The sequence below is a fragment of the Eleutherodactylus coqui genome, chromosome 3 (genome assembly GCF_035609145.1).
Source record: "Eleutherodactylus coqui strain aEleCoq1 chromosome 3, aEleCoq1.hap1, whole genome shotgun sequence".
Classification (NCBI taxonomy): Eukaryota; Metazoa; Chordata; class Amphibia; order Anura; family Eleutherodactylidae; genus Eleutherodactylus; species Eleutherodactylus coqui.
Window position 1 is genome coordinate 219210560 of NC_089839.1, and position 20173 is coordinate 219230732.

Consider the following 20173-nt stretch of genomic DNA (forward strand, 5'->3'; position numbering starts at 1 on the left):
TACATCCAGTCTTGTTTCTTCAGCAATTTCTACTCATTTAGAAGCAAACAATAGTTGCTGCCTGGAAACCATCAGCAAGTGCGTTATCTGTTCTACAAGGACACGTTCACACACAGCGGGGAGTAAGGTGGATTTCCAGCAGCAGGAAAATTGCACCAAAATCCGCATCAAAACCACAAAGAAAAACATGTCAAAATCTGCTTGTGAAGGGGTGAAATCTGCGGCGGATCTGCGCCAAAAAACGCGTTCAAATCCACAGCAATGGTTTGACGTTTTTTGCAGCATTTTTTGTGGATTGTGGTAAGTATTTTCCACTGGGGAAAATCCGCACTATTTTCCGCTATGTGCGAACATATCCTAATTATGTCATTGAGAGAATTTCCGTGCCGGCTCATTATCACTTTGAGGGCGGCTTCAGACAACTGTGAATACCCGGCCGATATACAGGAGTGTCCCTCACTGCAGGGGGAGGAGGCTGGAAGAGCCAGGAGCAGGACTCTGAGCTCCCACCCCTCCTCCACCCCTCCCATTGCAAATAGTGGTGAGGGGTGGAGAGGGGGCGGGAGCTCAGAGCACTGCTCCCGACTCTTCCAGCCTCCTCCCCCTACAAAGAGTAACACCCTATATTAGCCGGGCGTGAATCCATTGTTTTCAATGTGTTTATTCTCACCGTCCTTTTTTAGGGTGACTACCCACTACAGTTTTTTTTCACTGTGAAATTCGCAGCATTTTTTTTTGCAGGGGTCTATGGGACTTGTAATGTTAAAATCGTGATCGCGCAAAATCGCAATTTTGTGGTAAATTTCTCGGTTTTCACGCTGAGCTGATATACGGTGTCCTCATCTGCAAGGGGGAGGATGAAAGAGCCAGGAGCAGGAACTGAGCTCCCGCCCCCTCTCCGCCCCTCTGCACTATTTGCAATGAAAGGAGGCGGGACGGGGGTGGGGCTAAGTTATGAGAATTAGCCCCGCCCCCGCCCTGCCTCTCCCCATTGCAAATAGTGCAGGGGGGAGGGAGGGGAGGCAGAGAGGGGGCGGGAGCTCAGAGCAGTGCTCCCGGCTCTTCCAGGCTCCCCCCCTGCAGAGAGAGACGCCGTATATGGGCTGGGCGTGAAAACCCAGCCGATATACGTTCGTGTGAATCCAGCCTTACGCTCACATTTTGCTCAAGTGAAAAAAAAATAATATGCTCTATTTTTGTGCGCATTTCAAACCAAATATTTCCATAAAAGTCTACAGGAATACGCAAATGCGCCCATATGTACGCGCCGCTATGCACAAAACACTGCACATACTCACAAACACTGGCACCTAATTTTGCTTAATAGTCATTTAAATTTGGGCGGGTGTCATTCCTGTACACATCAATGAGCAGTACCTGCACAAATGCGCACAGTATTTGGGCAGGTACACACACTAAAATCACTACTTTAGGGCTTATTCAGACGAACGTATATCGGCCGGGTATTCTCGCCGGCCGATATACGGTTTCCCTCACTGTAGGGGGAGGAGGTTGGAAGAGCCGGGAGCAGTGCTCTGAGCTCCTACCCCCTCTTCGTCCCTTGGCACTATTTGCAATGGGAGGGGTGGGACAGGGTGGAGCTAACCCCCGTAACTTAGCTCCACCCCGCCTCCTCTCATTGCAAATAGTGCAGAGGGGTGGAGAGGAGGCAGAGATGGGGCTGAGCTCAGTGCACTGCTCCCGGCTCTTCCAGCTTCCTCCCCCTGCAGAGAGGGACGCCGTATATCGGCTGGGCGTGAATACCTGGCCGATATACAGTCGTCTGAATAAGCCCGTACAGCGCAAATACATTACACTGGAGCAAGCATTTTTGCGCTTACACTCATCTGAAGCTGTAGGCTAACTTCTCGCGGGCGAGCGTGAATTCTCCATATTGCGCTCCCCACCATGTAAATTTCCCCGGGGATGAGAGGCGTTTTCGTGTCAAAACAGCATCACATCATTGAGGGCACACAAGGTGACCGAGCTCAGGACCCCCCGACAGACCACCAGTAGAGAGAAGCATCTGATCATCTAACAAACACCAGCAGCTCCAACTGTTTCGTTGTCCGCCAACCACAGACAGGTGCCACCATCGTTACACCCCTATGTCTGTCGGAAGCATTGCCAGGCACTTGGCTGAAGTACATGTAGTCTTGCGGTGCCTATTACATGTACTGCTTTGGCCCCCACCATCACTTTTGTTTGCAGTGGTGTCATGAACAATTATACTGGACGCTACGGAGTGGACCGGGTTGTCTGAAGCGACGAATCCAGGTTTAGTTTGGGCGCTGACGACGGTTGTGTTCGTGTCTGGAGACCTCGGGGTGAGCGCCACAATCCTGCCTATACTGTGGAGCGGCACACTGCCCCCTGCTGGTGTGATGGCATTGCATACGACAGTCGCTCACCCCTAGTAGTGGTACGAGGGACAATGACAGCTCAGCGATATGTTCAGGACATCCTGCAGCCACATGTGTTCCTCTCATGGCGGCTTCCAAGAGGCATTTCCCAGCAGGATAATGCTCGGCCGCACACACAAGGGGGTCACAGGAATGTCCCCACAACATTGTCACACTTCCATGGCTGCCTGGTCGCCAGATTTATCACCGATAGAACATGTATGGGAACATCTGGAAGGCCAACTCCGACAGCCTACGAGTTTGTACGATCCAGAGGCTCAGTTACAGCAAATGTGGAGCAATATGCTGCAGGATACCATACAGAACCTGTATGCCTCGAAGCCCGCCCGTATCACATCTTGTATCCAAGCTAGAGGCGGTACAACAGGGTACTAGAGCCTCCATGCCCCCCATATCACACCTTGTATCCAAGCTAAAGGTGGTACAACAGGGCACTAGAGCCTCCATGCCCCCCATATCACACCTTGTATCTAAGCTAAAGGCGGTACAACAGGGTACTAGAGCTTCCATGCCCACCTGTATATATCTTGTATCCAAGCTAGAGGTGGTACAACAGGCACTAGAATACTGTTGTTTGTACCCCTCTCCTCGGTATCCTACTGAAGGGACACCACTAAGGCCTCCCTCACACAGGGCGTTTTCAGCCCTGTTCTAAACGCTGTACAAGGCTCCCATTCATTTCAACGGGGCTGTTCACACAAGGCTGAAAACGCTGCTTTGAAAAACGCTGTGTTTTGAAAGCGCTGCATGTTCTATCTTTGGGCATTTTCAGCTGAGTCTCCCATTGAAATGAAAGGGCAGCGTTTTCAGCTGGGCTGAAAACACAGCTGAAAAGGCAGCTGAAAAGGTGTAAGGGAGGCCTAAGGCTGGGTTCACACAGGGCAGATTTGCCGCGGAATTTCGCCGCGGCAAATCCACCTGTGGCCGCTAATCTCGGGATTAGCCAGCCATGTGGACGAGATTTCTCAGAAATCTCGTCAACACGGGACGGCCAATCCGCGGCGGTAAGTCTGGCTGAAACCGCGGCTGCGGCGGCCGCAGCTTCAAAAGATGCAGCATGTCTATTTACTTTTCTTGTTTATTTTCGTCGCGGCCGCGCTCTCCTCTATGGAGCGCCGGCCGCAACGGAAAAGCAAGAGGCCGGACCGCTTCAAAGCCGCGGCGGTTCTCAAACCTGGCCTCCGGCAATAGACTTGTGAATGCAGAGGAAGCCCGGATCAGCAGCAGTGGCCAGCGGCCGCGACCCGGACTGCAGCGGCTAGGTGAGTATTGCTTTTTTTTTTTTCCTTTCAGCATCCTGAAGAAACACTGCGTTTCTGCAAACGCCCTGTGTGAGGGAGGCCTAAGGGTGCTACATGGCTGCGAAACACCTTGACAACCTCTTGAGTGTTTATCATCAAGCGTTCTTAACATCTTTGGCTACCTGGTTGTGGTATAGAGATTCTAAAAATTAACCTTTATTAAAGTATCGTTAAAAGCTTATGTACAAACAAACAAACAAAGAACTCAGAGCACTGCTCCCGGCTCTTCCATCCTCCTCCCCCTGCAGAGAGAGCCGACGTATATCGGCTGGCGTGAATACCCGGCCAATATACAGTCGTCTGAATGCGCCCTTAGGTGTATATGTGTTTACCCCTTCACACCCCATGGTTTTAATTAATTAATAAAACATTCGTTTTAGTTTTTCCTTCTGTAGGTTTTTTTTCTGTGAATTGTAGATTTTCAAGAATTGTTGTTGTTTTTATAGCTTTTCGTCACTAAAACTAAAAAAAAAAAAATCTGTGAAAAAATATATTTTAAAAAACAGCCCTATACGTCACGGGATAAAACCGCAGCAAAAATAATTTTGTCAGCTAAAGAAAAAAAAAATAAGGCAGTAAAACCACCATATGGGTAAAATCCCTAAAAAGTGTCTGGTCCTTTAAGACCAAACACCCTGGTCCCTAAGGGGTTAATGGAAGATACTATGCGGGAAAGAAATCGCAGCATGTCCTATCTCTCCGCGATAGAACCGAACGGAATTTCCGTGGCAAATCCACCCTGTGTGAACCCAGCCATATCCTGATTTTTTCCCAGTTAGGGGTGTCTGAATGTGTCACCTTGTGTCAGCAGCCCCATTGAAATGAATGGGAGCCTCGTACAGCGTTTAGCCTTAGCCTGGCTAGCAGCACCACCATCTGTCCTTAGCTGACCGAGAGATACCATCAGGTTATTCCACCTTTCTCTACTTGCAGCAGTCACACTTGTTTGCAGATCCTGAAGAGGGCGCACACACTTATCTCACACTTCCTAGAGCTGTACGCGCTTCCCGGCTCCGTTTTGCATCAGTCTGCTCCTGCATTGTAATGGAGTTTGGTCTGCAAGAACATGGCCGCCGCTGTGATTCTATCAGCGAAGGAGCTGAACCTCTAGTGACGGAGATTGCTCACAGGATTCAGCGCCGCTTTGACCCCGGAAGTAGATGTGTCTGTTGCCTGGACACGGAAACGGAAGTGCTGTGTGCCTGCTGCGGAGCCGATGCTGGAGAGAGCGGGCAAGTGCATGGTGGAGAAGCCGTGGAGGTGAGGAGTGGGCTGCGGAGCGTTATATGAGGAGACGCTGCGTAATGTGGAGGGGGCATGTGTGCACGTGGGCGGTAGTGTGTGGGGGTCATGCAGCTGTAAGGAGACATACTGCAGCTTTCTAATAGACTTAGCATTTAATTCCTCACCCTTCTAGATGTGTCTGCTGGTCTAAAAACCTGAAGCAAGGGAACCGCTGCAAACTAGACTCATTAAAGGGTTCCAGGTTATGGATGGGGTGGTAACTGGCTGATCGGTGGAGGACCGACCGCTGGGGCCCCACTGTTTCCAAGAACGGTCCATTCACTTCAGTGGGGCTGCCGGAGATGGCCGAGCGCTTGAATGCTCCATCTCCATCAGTCCCACTGAAATTAATGGAGCGGCGGGTATATGTGACGGCCGCTCCATCCAACACCGGACTCTCCGCACCCCCGTTCTTGGAATCAGTGGTGGTCCCAGCGGTCGGTCCTCCACCGATCAGCCAGTTACCCCTTATCCTGTGGTTAGGGGGTAACTTGTGTTTTCGGGCCATCCCCTTTAAGGACAATGATTACAAATGTGAAGCTGAACATGTGATTTGCTGGAGCTGTGTTCTGCTGACAGCTGACTGACTGATCGACTCCGTCTTCTTTATTTTTGCAGGTTTTTCTTTTCTCAGTGAGGAGAGTGACAGACCGAAATCTACAGCAAGATGGGGCGCAGATCAACGTCCTCCACCAAGAGTGGGAAGTTCATGAACCCCACAGATCAAGCCCGTAAGTTATATATATTAAGCAGAATAGTGAGTGCAGCTCTGGAGGATAATGCACACGGCAGAGCCTGATTCCATGTGTGAAATGCCACTGCGGAATCTGTCCCTGACCGCGGCTGACGATCCTGCATACCTGTAGTCATCATCTTTTTTTCTGTACTGCGAATTGTCCGGACGTCTCGCCGTCGGACATGCACAATACGGGTTTTTCTGCGCTGTTGCTAGGTAAGGACGTAGGTCCCGCGACTTTTCCACAATGTTAATTGCTGAAAGGCCGTGGGTCGGATAGCTTCCATTGAAGGCAATGGAAGCCGTCAATGTGGTGTCTGCACAAAAATGGAGCATGCTGCAAATTTTTTTTTCTTTTTCATACACTCGTGGAAATTGGTTTCCGCAAGTGTGCAGAAAGCTGCGGTTTTCCAAAGGATGTAATAAACAGTATTTGCTGCAGATCCATGGTGCAGACACCTGCCGCAGAATCCACAGCAAAGATCCGTTTGTGTGCAGGGGGCCTAAGTAATGTATGTGCACGGTGACTGCACCAGCAGAATAGTGAGTGCAGCTCTGGAGTATAATACAGCATGTAACTCAGGATCAGTACAGGATAAGTAATGTATGTACACAGTGACTCCACCAGCAGAATAGTGAGTGCAGCTCTGGAGTATAATACAGGATATAACTCAGGATAAGTACTGTATGTACACAGTGACTCCACCAGCAGAATAGTGAGTGCAGCTCTAGGGTATAATACAGGATGTAACTCAGGATCAGTACAGGATAAGTAATGTATGTGCACGGTGACTGCACCAGCAGAATAGTGATTGCAGCTCTGGAGTATAATACAGGATGTAACTCAGGATCAGTACAGGATAAGTAATGTATGTACACAGTGATTCCACCAGCAGAATAGTGAATGCAGCTCTGGAGTATAATACAGGATGTAACTCAGGATCAGTACAGGATAAGTAATGTATATACACAGTGACTACACCAGCAGAATAGTGAGTGCAGCTCTGGAGTATAATACCGGATGTAACTCAGGAGCAGTACAGGATAAGTAATGTATGTACATGGTGAGTGCAGCACCATGAAGCCTTTTGTGGGGGGAGTGGGATTCACGCCTTTAGCTATTGCCTGGCAAACACTGTGCTGAGCCTCTATTGATTTCAATGAGGCTTCTCAGAGGAGCGTTTCTAACACTTGCTAAATTGAACGTTGTATGTTCTATTTTTCAGCGTTGCAGCTCTTTGTAACGCACCACATCACCCACTGCAGTGATGGGGTGCGTAAAAAAGCACTGTTAAACGCGTTTAAAATCCCATTCTAAAACGCTATAAAACGCCTTTACGAGAGGAGCAGTTTGTTTCTCCAGCTTTATGTTGTGTTGGGTATATTGTGTTATGTGGTGTGCCTGGGTCTACAGTGATGGGACAAGCTCCAGACATAGACTGATTTTTCCTTTTGTTTGTGGATCATGGGGGGGGGGGGGGGGGCCTATTTTGTGGTGTGCGCTTATGTTATTCTCATTATTGTTAGTTTGGTATTTTTGTTATGTTTCTGCTTTTCTTATAAAAGATCTGCAGGATAAGTTCTGTAAGGACACGGTGACTGAGCTGCTTGTAGATTCTATATGTAACGTGTGTGATGGAAATCAGCGGTGGACATGCCTTGTAATTAGTCACTGACATGATCACATCCTATAGGCAGAGGCATCTGTACTGACTTCATGCTCTGTTTTGTTCCCTACAGGAAAGGAGGCGAGGAAGCGGGAGCTGAAAAAGGTGAGATCTTGTCACTGCGGACTATCGTAAGTTCCTAGCTTCTTGCTCGGTGTCTGCTGGTGTAGGTTGATGACTGTGAACCGCGGACGATGTGGCATGAGCTTTGTGTATACAATACGTGGAATGTGGCGGAATATGTTGCCGTTATATAAAGGTGTCTTTTTTTTGTGTTTTTGGTTATAGAAGTTTTCCTGTTTCGTTTGTAGAACAAGAAGCAGAGGATGATGGTGAGAGCCGCGGTGCTGAAGATGAAAGATCCCAAGCAAATCATCAGAGACATGGAGAAGCTGGATGAGATGGGTGAGTGCTGCCTGAGAGTCCACAGTGGAAATCTGCAGCTAAGGCCTACTTCACACGTGCGTAAGCGCATTTGCGCGCGCCTGAGCTCTTTCGGTTTTGCAGTATGAACAATGTTTTTTTGCACACGCATTGTCGTAGTTTACTGTACTTTTTGTCTCCATAAGGCATGTTCATTTGTGTGGCAAACAAATACACTGATTGGAATGGCTAATTAGTTTCAGATATGTTCTTTTTTTTCAGCGCAATTAGACAGTGTTTCACGCATCTCCCTGCGTATTAGTGTTTTCCCGAAAATAAAAGACTGTCTCATAATAATTTTTGCACCAAAAGAGGCACAGTGTCTTATTTTCGGAGTGCGGGGGGTGTTATACTCACCTGGTCTACGGCGTCCCGATTCCCCCCGTTGGTCTTCGTTGGCGCTGCGGCAAACTCCATCCTCACCACCTGACAGCTGAGCTTCTTCCTGGTGACGGGGCTTTGAATACCCCACCTCAAGCAAAGCAAGCTCTGTGATTTGCTAATTGAGCCCCATCCAGGCAATCACAGCCGGTGCTCGATGAGCCAATCATGTGAATGACATGACTGAGTGGCTGTGATTGGCTCATTGAACGCTGGCTGTGATTGGCTGGCTGGGACTCGATTTGCCAATCACAGCACTCTCTTTGCTGGAGGCAGGGTATTCAAAGCCCCGTCACCAGGAAGAAGCTCAGCTGTCAGACGGGGAGGACGCAGTTTGCCGCAGCGCCACCTAAGACCATTGGGAGGCATCGGGACGCAGCGGACCAGGTGAGTATGCTGTGTTTTTTCTTTTGTTGTGTTTTTTTATTTATTTATTTTTTATGTAGGTTAGCTAGGTCTTATTTGCTGGGGAGTCACTTATTTCAAGCCTCCCCTGAAAACTGGGGTAGGTCCTATTTTCAGGAAGCACGGTAAGCACCCATTTGCGCACTCCTCGTTGACTTTTGTGGTGATCTTTTGGTGTGCAAATACGCAGGAAAAAATAGAATTATTTTTTTTTTTGCGTGACCAAAATGCGTGCACAAAATTTGGAAATGTGGACGAGCCCATTGAAATCAATGGGTTCTGTTCTCTGCATATTGTGTACGCAAATATGCCAGTGTGAAGCCGGATGTAGGTACAGGTAACCATTATTTAAGTTGGTGATACGTTACTAGGGCATATCCTCCCTTCCTGACCAAGGGGGGGCCCTACTGATCATTACAATAAAGGGGCCATGGCTCTAGTTAAATGGGTTGTCCAGGTCTTAACTATTGATGTCCAGTCCTCCTGGATAGGTCATCTATACTTGATAAGCAGGGGTCTGCTTCTTGGGATTCCAGCCATCAGTAGTTATCCAGCTCTGTCAGGGTGGAGCTGGAAGCTGACAGTTCCGTACTCTTTGCAGCGGCCCAGGTTGGTATTATATTGAATTCAATGGGAGCTGTACCTGCATAACCAGAATCCTTGAACTGAGAGACCTTGGTTTATCACCACCCTGGTAGATTGCTACATGTGTTTGACAAGATATCCGCACTATTCAACCTTGTATATCCCAGCGTTTGGGAGAACAACATACTCAAATGACAGGCGAACCTGTACACGGACAGATCGTCGGATTAGAAGAATGGAGCGAGGTGATCCATTCAGTACTGTGAGTGACATTGGAAGTCACACCCAAACCTAGGGGCATAAGGGGAGGGGTTGAATTTTTAGATTAACGGAGGATAATGGTTAAGCCATATGTTCCATTTGTCATTGCAGGCGTCTAGTTTCCCACCTTGGACTGCTAGCATTTTTTTCACATAGACAGTTGTTTGAAACTATGAGTGTGATATCTTCTATGGAAGATCTTCTATTGCTTTTCCAGTTTAGTACTAGTGTAAGACGGGTAGAACATGGCATGTGATGGTTCTGAAATTCAGTGGGAGGGAGGTCAATGCCAAGCAGCAAAAAGAGCCAGGCCCAGACTACTTTTTAATTTGGGGTGAAGGGGAGAGTAAATTCAAGAGACGGAACACTGAACCTCATAGACTAGAAATAAGTGGGTAGCTCCAAAAGATATGTAAAAGCGTGCCCCTACGCCCACAGCCTCGCCAACATAAAGGCGAGCTGTCAGTAAGATATGTGCAAGTCTATCCGGGGTGTAGTACCACCTTACTAGTAATTTAAAATATTGTTCGTGGTGGGAAGCACATGCCGTGGATTTATTAGCCCAGATAATAGCGATTTGCCAATCCCTAATAGAGAACTGGCCTTCTAGGTTCACTAGGCAGAAGCCATTTTTCAACATGACAACGCCGGACCTTATGTTGCTCATGCAACTGTGAGCGGACTGAGTGGCCTAAGATGCTACCAAGGAGTGCAGCATCTCTAGACTTGTCTCCCCTCGAGCACATCTAAGATATCATTGGTCAGCAATTGTAAAGGGAGCTGCCAACAGCACATCTTGATGATTTACATGGCAACTGCCTTCCACATGGCAGAGCATCCCTCAGACAACCATTATTAACCTCATTGCTAACATGCCAAGGTGTATCAGTGCGTGTATTACCATGCATGGTGCTAATATTCCATGCTGCATAAATCAAGATTTTTTTTTTTTTGAATATTTTGTTTCCCTTTTTTTCATCATTAGCATGTCTACCGGCCCTATAATTTCCATAATACCACAATTCTTCCTCCTCGATGTTGCAATTTCAATGTCGAGTGTATATGCGACAGGTTAAATGCGCATCGTAATCCACTGCAAATATCCATATGTAACTCAGGGTGCAGCTCTCTTTGCTGGGGGCAGGTTTACTAATCCTGTCTAATACAGTATAGGTAGTCTGAAGAGGCTCTGAATGTATCACAGCGGCTCACCCTGTATGATACATTTGGCGCATCTTGCTAGACATATGGATATTTTAATTTAACTTTACATCAGCTGTTGATTGGCTTACTTTACATCCCTTTTGTATAGTAAGGTAAGGAAAACTTTTAAAATGCCTAATGTGATGGAAGATATGTAAGCCAAACGTTTAGTAAATCTACGCTTGTGTGTTCATCCAGAGACTACTGATTCATGAATAGAATGACAGAAATACAGGTAAAGGTGTTTTCCCACTGAAAACATTTATTGCATAGGATTGGTGATGAATGTTTGATTGGTGGGATTCCTGGGAATCGCCAGCACAATGCACTCCCAGGAGAATGGAATGGCGGTGCGAACGCATGACCATTGCTCCATTCACTCTTATGGGCTCAAGCGCATCATAGATAGTGAATTGAGCGATGTCACGTTCTCCCTCGGCTGCCCATTTCCTTGAACGGTTGGGCCCCCAACAATGTAATATTTATCACTTGTCTTGTGAATAGACTAAGTGTTCTTTGTGGGGAAACCCCTTTAAGACCAATGTATCCAGGGTGCATTGTCTTGTTCTTTCAATGCGCATGCAAACAGTAATAAGAGATTGTCAATGGTTTTTTTTATTTTCCCCTGCACATTGATCAAGCCTTTTTTTTTTTCAGAATTCAACCCCGTGCAGCAGCCGCAACTCAATGAAAAAGTTCTCAAAGACAAACGGAAGAAGCTGAGAGAGACATTTGAACGCATTCTGCGTTTGTATGAGAAGGAGAACCCCGAAACGTACAAGGAGTTGCGCAAAATCGAACTAGACTACGAGCACAAGCGGGCGCAGCTCAGCCAGTATTTCGATGCTGTTAAGGTTGGTGCTCTAGTTGTTCAGTCTTTGCTTTCATCTTCTTGCTTTTCTAATGGACATGTGGATATTTTTGTTAAACATTAGCTGTTAATTGACTTTGTGCATGTTGTTGCATTTAAGCTACATCCTTTTTGGCTGTTAAGGCACGAAAAAGTTTCACTTCCTATAATCAAGATCTCTGCTTGCTGTGAACTGTCAGTTCCACGTAGCACATCCAAGATATCGTTGCTTATGATGTGTCAATAGCAGATTGATCTAAATCTACATTTTTATCTTACTCAGCGCTTTTCTGTGCCTCAAATCCAATTTTGCGTACTTCCCTCGCGGTATACAAATGACCATCAAACTGTCTAATATGTGTTTCCACACTGCCCAACTTGTCCAGGTTCTTCTCTCTTCTCCCTCTATACAGTCAACCACAACCCGATGCTGTTGATTGACATCTCCAGCTCATGTAAACTGAAGACCCCCATGTGTAACTGAATGACTGCGTCAGCGCCGCACTTCCTGCTTCACGAGGTGTGCAGTGACATCTCTTCATGTCGCCATAGACAGTCATTTAGTTACGCATGGTGTCTTCGGTTTCCCTGAGCTGGAGATGTCAATCGGCAGCATGGAGTTGTGGTTGACTGTATAGAGGAGAAGCCCAGACAAGTTGGGCATGGAACCACCCATTTCATGTTTCTATGGTCAATGAGTACACCATGTGGGAAACATGCAAAATCAGATTTTTGGTGAATTAAAGCACAAAGCAAGATACAGAAGACTGGTTTGTTATACTGTATCAATCAGCTATGTGAGCAGCTGTAGTTCTGATGTTTTGCATTCATTGCCAGTGAGCATAGATCCTGAAAATTGTGAGGCATTGCAATAAGATGGCTAAAGTATAAGCATCATCTTTGTTTTCTGTGTGTAGAATGCTCAGCATGTGGAGGTGGAGAGTATTCCTCTGCCGGACTTGCCCCACGCTCCGTCTAATATCCTGATTCAGGACATCCCCCTCCCCGGGGCCCAGCCTCCTTCTATCCTGAAGAAAACGTCCGCTTACGGGTGAGTGTATTACCACAAGTAATGCTCCGGAATCCAACGTCTGTAGTGCTATAACAGTGAATTGCTCTGCATTCACAGACCTCCCGGCAGTGGAGTTCCAATGCCATTTCCCCCAGGGCATGGGGTTCCTCGTTTACCCCCAGGCAAGAAGCCTCCTGGACCACCACCAGGTCCTCCTCCACCACAAGTGCTGCAGATGTATGGGCGTAAAGTTGGCTTTGCTCTGGAGAACATAATGAAAAGGCGGGAGGATGAGAGGTACAGCCCTGAAGGAGGTGAGTCACGTTATCTTTTATGTTTCTGGTAGTGTAACTACAGTTTTATAAAACCTTTGGCCTGCGGTGAGATTACGGGTTGCCCTGCGGAGGTCATTGTAGCTGGGGGGCCTTCTGCAAGGTTCCAGGACTGTCATGGCAGAATGCCTATCTATCCATATGGCATGGTTTGATAGAATGCCTGTCAAACCGTGGTATAATGTAATGCAAAGGCATTATATCATACTGCAGGAGCGATCAAAGCATCGCAAGTTTTTTGTCTCCTCTGGGGACTAAAATAAAAAGTATACATAAGCTTAAAAAAGTTTTACTAGTTGTTGTTGTTTTTTAAAAAAGTAAGTTTAAAAAAAAAAAAAGAGAAAAAAACGAAAACCTTTTGCCATATTTATAATATCTAAATAATAAAACAAAAGCATATTTGGTATCGCTGCTTCCGTAAAGGTTCGATCTATCAAAGTAATACATTATTTACCCCGCACGCTGAACGTCGTCAGAAAAAAATAAAGAGCGCCAGAATTTTTGTGTTTTTTTTTTTTTTTTTTTTTTTTCTTTCAATGCAGTGTAGTATCCCAACAATCAAATGATTTAGTTACCATCAGGAACTAAAAATAGTGTTTAAAAAAAAAAGTGTAAAAATTAAAAAGCTTATTTAAAGACGAAAATCCAGTTTAAAAAATACGCTTTTTTTCCCCCCTAAAAAACCACCTTTTTAAATTGGATAAAATGGCAAAAATAATTTTAAAAAGCAACACATAATGGCCATTACGGCGTTTGTAACGACTTAGTAAGAATACTTTGTAATTCATCTCACTTCGTGAGCACGGTAAAAATAATTTAAAGAATTAACGCCACAATTGCTATGTTTCTTTTGTTTGCCCCCCAAAAAGTACCATGTACCTCACACTGATACCGATTTAAAAACTTCAACTCTTCCTGCAAAAAAAAAAAAAGCCCTCCCAGAGCTCTGCTGCTGGAAAAATAAAAAAGTTCTGGGTTTTAGAATGCGACGATGCAGATTCAACTGCTTTTCTTTAAGAATGTGTTTTTATTGTGCAAAAGTAGTAAAAAATAAAATCATCTCTCTAAACTTGGTATCGCAGTAATCGTGCCGATCAGATAAGGAAGTCATCAGATCATTTTTACTGAACTACTGAACGCTGTAAAAGTGAAATCCAAAAATAATGGCAGCATTTGTGGACCTTTTTTCCACCCCCAAAAAACGTATTCTATATCTTTTATTACATTGTATAAAGCACAAAGTGGGGCCAAAAAAGAAAAATAAGACAAGACCACTTGAAGGGGGTTTTCAGGGAGTAAACTGTTGATGACCCATCATGCTCGCTTGTGATCTCTATCAGCTGATTAAAGTGACACCAGAGCTCAGATGAGCGCCACTGTCACTTCAGTCCATAGCAGGCACAGCATCATCCATTGCGCACAGCAGCTGTGACTGGTATTGCGGCTCTGTCTTATTCACTTGAGTAGGATGGAGCTGCTACTCAGGCCATGTGACAAATGAATGTGACGTCACTGGCCTGCGGTGGTGGCTGCCTCTTCTCCCCTTTTAATCAGCTAATGGGTGGAGATCACAAGGCGAGGGACCGTCCTCAATAGTTTAGTGCCAGGATATCCCTGTAATGTATGCTATTGCTCCTGTGAATACATGGAAAGCCTGTCTGTATTTATGGTTTCGTATCTACTCACACTGATGTTATTTATACACTCAGGGCTAAAGAGTCACCATGACATTTCTAGCTCAAGCGAGGATGAGGACTATCCCAACGAGATGGACCAGGGTAAGGAAGACGAAGGCAGCAGCGATGAGGATAGTGACAGCATCCACTCAGATGGCCGGGAGAGTGACAGTGGCGAGTACGCTCAGCGGGACGAGGAGAAGAAAAGTGGTGGAGACAAGAAGCTGGCAGGTGAGTCACGCCATACTCTTCAGTCTTGTGACACCAGTGATCGGGATAGATTTTAGTTTTTTTTCCCTTAATTTTATGGCATATATATTATGATTTAACCCTTTAAACCCTGTACATTTCCACCGTAATGTAACATGTGAAGTGTCTGTCATCTTTTCAGGTCACAGTGTGCGGTTTGCTGATGCCCCAGAAAAGTCTCGCAAGAAAAAGAAGAAACACGTCAAGGATCTGACTCCCCTTCAAGCCATGATGTTACGTATGGCAGGTAAGTTCTCCTCCTCCTCTTTACCACTGAGGGCAAACTTTCATTTATTGTAACTGTACGGCCTAGGTTGGAAGCAGTTTCTGCAAATGGGTATACATTTATACCATCTGGATGGTGCGGGCTCAGAATAACACGTGAGAATACCGATCCCAGCTGTTAATCCCTTAAATGCTGTATTGATTGCAGCATATAAATGGTTAACAGAGGGAGGGCGCTCCCTCTGTGACATTGTCGGACCTTGGCCATGTAATCAGAGGGGCCAATGGCAACTGAATTCCAGACAATGGCATACAGGTCTGCCATGGCCTGTGATTGCTATGGGAAGTGATAATGCATTGCAGTACTGAAATGCTGCAATGTATTATCAGTGTGATCATAGCATCGCAGGTCAGAGACATAAAAAAGGTTCGAGAAAATATTAAACATATTAAAAATATTCTTGTGCACTTTACCCTTTGTTTAAAAAAAACAAAACATGTTTTGGTATCGTTGCATAATGACCCATACAATAAATCGAATACACTTTTTATCCTGCATGGCAAGCAGCATTTGAGAGGGGGAAAAAAGTAAAAATGCTTTTTTTGCTCATTTCTCCTCCTCAAAACACATTAAAAAGGATTTTAAAAAAACGTGGATGTATCCCAAAAATGTATCAATAAAAACTGCAGAAAAAAACCTGCAGTTTTTGCTGTGCAAAAGTGAAAAAAACGTAACAAAATATATAATTTTGGTGTCGTTGTAATTGTAGCAACCAACAGAAAAAAATTCGCACATAGTTTATGCAGAATTGCTTTTATTTGTTCTCTCCCACCCCCCCCCCCCAAAAAAAAAACAAAAAAACAACTGTTTTCTAATACAATAATATGTAGCCAAGAAATTTTAAAAACTACAGCTTGCCACGCAGAAAAACCTCATATGGCCATGTACAGAAAGTAAAGTTATGGCTTTTGAAAAGTGGAGATAAGGCTGCAGTGGGGGATTCTTAGGTCCAAATTAAGCCATGTCACAAAGGGGTTAAAAATAATCTCATCCTGCAAACAAGGAATCCCCACTTCATAAAGTCTTTGAAAAATGGCAGTCACCCACCTTGCTCTACCTCTTGTAAATATGGTCTCTTAGAAGGAAGTAGTTCACCTCTAGTCAGCTTAACGCATCATAAATCTGCAGGTCAGGAGATCACAGAAGAAGATGAGGATCACGAAGCCGAAGAATATTCCTCGTCCTCCTCATCAGAAGACGACTCCGGCTCTGAGGACGAGCAGAAGAACGAAGAGTCGAAAACAGAATCTGCTGAGAGTAGTTCCTCTTCAGCACCGATCACTGTACCTCCACCAGTTACAGTCCCACCACCACCTCTGCAGATGCCACCTTCGATCATGACTGGGCCACCACCCCTTGGTCCACCTCCAGTTCCACCTCTTCGACCACCAGGACCTCCAACAGGGATGCCACCAGGGCCACCTCCAGGTAAGTGAAATCAGAGATGACAATAATGCTGTGCTCCTTCCTCAGCCTAAAATCTACTGGAGAGGGTGTCACAAGTGTGCACTGATTTATGTATCTCTTACAGGTGCACCCCCATTCTTAAGACCCCCAGGACTCCGTGGCCCTCCACCACGCTTATTACCTCCAGGACCTCCACCTGGCCGACCTCCAGGCCCTCCTCCAGGTCCTCCTCCTGGCCTACCACCAGGTCCTCCACCCCGTGGACCTCCACCACGTTTACCCCCACCTGCACCACCAGGTAAATTATTCTGTGCTGCTATGCTGCTTGAGTTTCCATTGCTCTTACAGGTTCCCTGATTATGTTTTTAATCTTCTCTGTATTTTGCTTTTTCACTTTACTTTTGCCTAAGGGTACTTTCACATGTAGCAGAGCTGGAGGTTTGGCATTCTCTGGTGCTAGCCTTGAAATGAATGGAGTACACTGTGCCTGCCCAACCTGTTCTCTGTACCTTCGAGGACCCCCGTTCTCGTGATCACTGGGGGTCCAAGTGGTCGGACCACACCCACCAGCTAGTTACCCCTTATCCCCTGTGGATAAAGCATAACTTGATGGAACCGGAAAACCCTTTTAAGAGGCTCGTAACTCATAATACACTGGTCATACTTACGCCGACGCGAACTTTACTTTTGAGTTTCCTGGGCTGCATTCTCTGCACACCCGCCAATTGATGGAGGTCATTGGGGTTGGACGCCCTCACAATCTGCTATTTATGACCTATCTTCAAAACAGGTCATCAATTAGTTTTGTACTGGAGAACCATTTTTAAAGGGTGTGTCCAGGATTAGTAAAAAGATCAATACTCGGTCTGCGGCATTCCGATGGTCTCCGGCGGCGCTGCTGCAAACTGCTGAATCCTCCCCATTTGCTATCTCAGCTTCTGCTGATGACGGGGCTTTGAATACCCCACCTACAGCAAAGCGTGCACTGTGATTGGCTAATCGCGTGCCAGCAGCCAATCACAGCCATTCAGTGAATGACATCACTGAATGGCAGTGATTGACTCATCGAGTTCCTGCTGTGATTGGCTGCTGGTGCTCGATTAGCCAATCACAGCGCTCGCTTTGCTGGAGGCGGGGTATTCAAAGCCCCGTAACCAAGAAGAAGCTCAGCTGTGAGCCGAGGAGGACGCAGTTTACCGCAGCGCCACCGGAGACCATCGGGACGCCGCGGACCAGGTGAGTATAAGGCCCCCCCCCCCCTCCCTGAAAATAAGACACTGTACCCCTTTTGGGAGCAAAAATTCATATAAGACAGTGTCTTATTTTCAGGGAAACACGGTATTAAAGTCAAAGTAGTGTGATGTAATTCCAGACTTGTGCTCATATTTGTTTAAAAAAGGAACTGAACATATATGGCAGGTATGAAGTGTAACACCAGCGTCCAGGAGCTTCTGATATGTCCTACAGATTGTTCAGAAGTTACTATGAGTATAGGGGCCTGTGCAGACAGCAAACTAATGAGCATAATGTATTCTAGTAGGTCAAGGGTTACTGGACGGATTATTATTGCACCAACTGACATGGGGGGCATTCACATGGGTGAGAAAATCACATGTGGTTTCAATAGGAAAATTGCATCTACATGTGAGTGTGATTAAGTTTGGTCAATTCTAAAACCGAATTGCGCTAAAATAGGATATACAGAGATTTTTCAGTCTAGGACCACCAGTCCAAGATAAAAATTGCTCATGTGAATAAATACATTGTAAGTAATGATATTTGACGATATCGCTAATGGTTAGATAGCACATGTGAAAATCGCCCATGTGACTGCACACTTACAGACGTATTTTCACAGGCGAGCGCAATGTCGGTCCGAGTTTACAGTGTTTGTATTCCTGCAGTTTTCTATGCGAGTTCGATGCGTTTCATGAAACAAAGCGCATCATCGTACATGTAGTTTTCATGCTTATGAAAATCGTATGTTTCAATAGGAAAAATTAAAAAATAGCACTCACATTTTTTCTTCCCTTAGAAAACAATGGCCTATATCACCCAGAAAGTAAGACACGCTGCGGCTTTTCTACTTCACATCATTGCTGTAAGAGAAAAAGCGCCCATGTGAACAGACCCATTGAAACTTATGGCTTCTGTTTACATGGGCTGTTTTGTACGTCTTGCACTACACAAAATTTGTGCAAGAAAATTGCCCGTGTGAATACAGCCTTTCACTGTGTAAGCATTGCAGCCATGATCATGTGCTGTACACTGCGACGACATCTTCAGCAGTGACTGCATCCTCTTGTGCTCCAGTGCAATTTCTACTGATACCACCCCTTTAACGCTACTCATTTACCTTCCATCTCTTATGTTGTTGTTTTGCGCAGGTATGCCCCCTCCTCCTCGGCCCATGATGCGCCCTCCCATGGTTCCTCCTCCAGGCACAGTCCCGCCAGGCCTTTACCCTCCTACGCCATTGGGCAACCCAGGAGTGCTGAGCGCACCGCCCAGCTTGATCCAAAGACCCAAGTCAGATGACGGCGGTGCCACCATTGAAAAGAAAGCTACTGCCACCATCAGCGCCAAACCCCAGATCACAAATCCTAAGGCTGAAGTTACGCGGTTTGTACCGACCGCTCTGCGAGTTCGCAGAGAAAATAAAGGCATCCCAGCTACTGCTCCAGCCAAGAGGCAAGAAGAGGAAGTGGTGAGGCCGGTCGTGAAAGTGGGTCCCAAGGCTGGAAACCCGATGCCTGTGCAGACCAAGGACGATATGTATGAGGCGTTTATGAAAGAGATGGAAGGGCTGCTATAGTGAAATGTACTGTTCTGACTCGTCTCCTGTACCCAGCCGCCAGTCGTGCCATCTGTGCCCGCTCCCATCACCTGGCGCACTGTATTCCTGTAGAGCTGAAGCCCGTGTGTTGCTGTTAGGATTACTCTGGAATGTAGTCCGGTTCTGTGCTCCCTTCAGATCATATGCAGTTTTTAGGTCCATTACGTTGACCATTTGCATTTATTTTTCACGTCTTGTTATTAAACGTGTGATATAAATGATGCGGCACGGTGTACGGCTCCGATTCTGTGCAGGGTACACATATGCTTGTGGCTAGAAAAACAGATACAGGAATGAGGGACTATTAACACCTGCCACCCACCCTATGGCAACATCAGTCACTGTGGAGATCATGTGATTAAGCGCTGTGTAGGTTCAGCTTGTGAAGACAGAAGCCATAATAACCTGCGGGGGAGGGGAGGGTGTATTCGGTACCTGGACAATGAACCGGATAGACTGTAGGAGCTTTAAACCCCACTCTGGATGTCTACAGTGCGGCAGGTTTAAAAACACAGGTCTGTGTTCTGTCCGGCCAGGGAGTGTGGCCCTTTAATTCCTTACCCCTTCCCACTCTAGGACGTAAGTTTACATCCTGGCTGGGAAGGGGTTCCTGCAAATGGACTTAAAACTTACATCCTAGAGATGGCACATGCTTAGGATCTGAGCCCACAACAGGAGCCGATTGTGACTGACAAGCAGCCTACCACTGCAGCAGGGATGGGTGAAAACAGAGATCCCTGCTGTTAGCTCCTTAGATGCTGCAATCAATGTTGATTGCACCATGTAAAGGGTTTACAGAGGAAGGGCATTCCCTCTGTGACGTCATTGGCCTTTCGCCATATACTTGCAGAGTATG

At 46.2% G+C, this 20173-nt stretch overlaps 1 protein-coding gene across 2 annotated transcripts; it reads left to right on the forward strand.

The window, feature by feature from the left end:
* The first annotated feature begins 4860 nt into the window (after nucleotides 1-4860).
* WBP11 (WW domain binding protein 11) lies at nucleotides 4861-19543 on the forward strand. 2 transcript variants are annotated; one of them, XM_066596933.1, is made up of 12 exons: nucleotides 4861-4984; nucleotides 5627-5739; nucleotides 7485-7516; nucleotides 7723-7816; nucleotides 11327-11523; nucleotides 12437-12570; nucleotides 12649-12845; nucleotides 14573-14770; nucleotides 14931-15035; nucleotides 16203-16502; nucleotides 16606-16779; nucleotides 18869-19543. In XM_066596933.1, exons 2-12 carry the CDS (start codon nucleotides 5676-5678, stop codon nucleotides 19294-19296), a joined length of 1923 nt encoding a protein of 640 aa, XP_066453030.1. In that variant the 5' UTR covers nucleotides 4861-4984; nucleotides 5627-5675; the 3' UTR covers nucleotides 19297-19543. The 2 variants fall into 2 exon arrangements, with proteins under 2 accessions (XP_066453030.1, XP_066453031.1); XM_066596934.1 differs by lacking the exon at nucleotides 4861-4984 and having other exon boundaries at nucleotides 5632-5739; nucleotides 7700-7816.
* The last annotated feature ends 630 nt before the right edge of the window (nucleotides 19544-20173 follow it).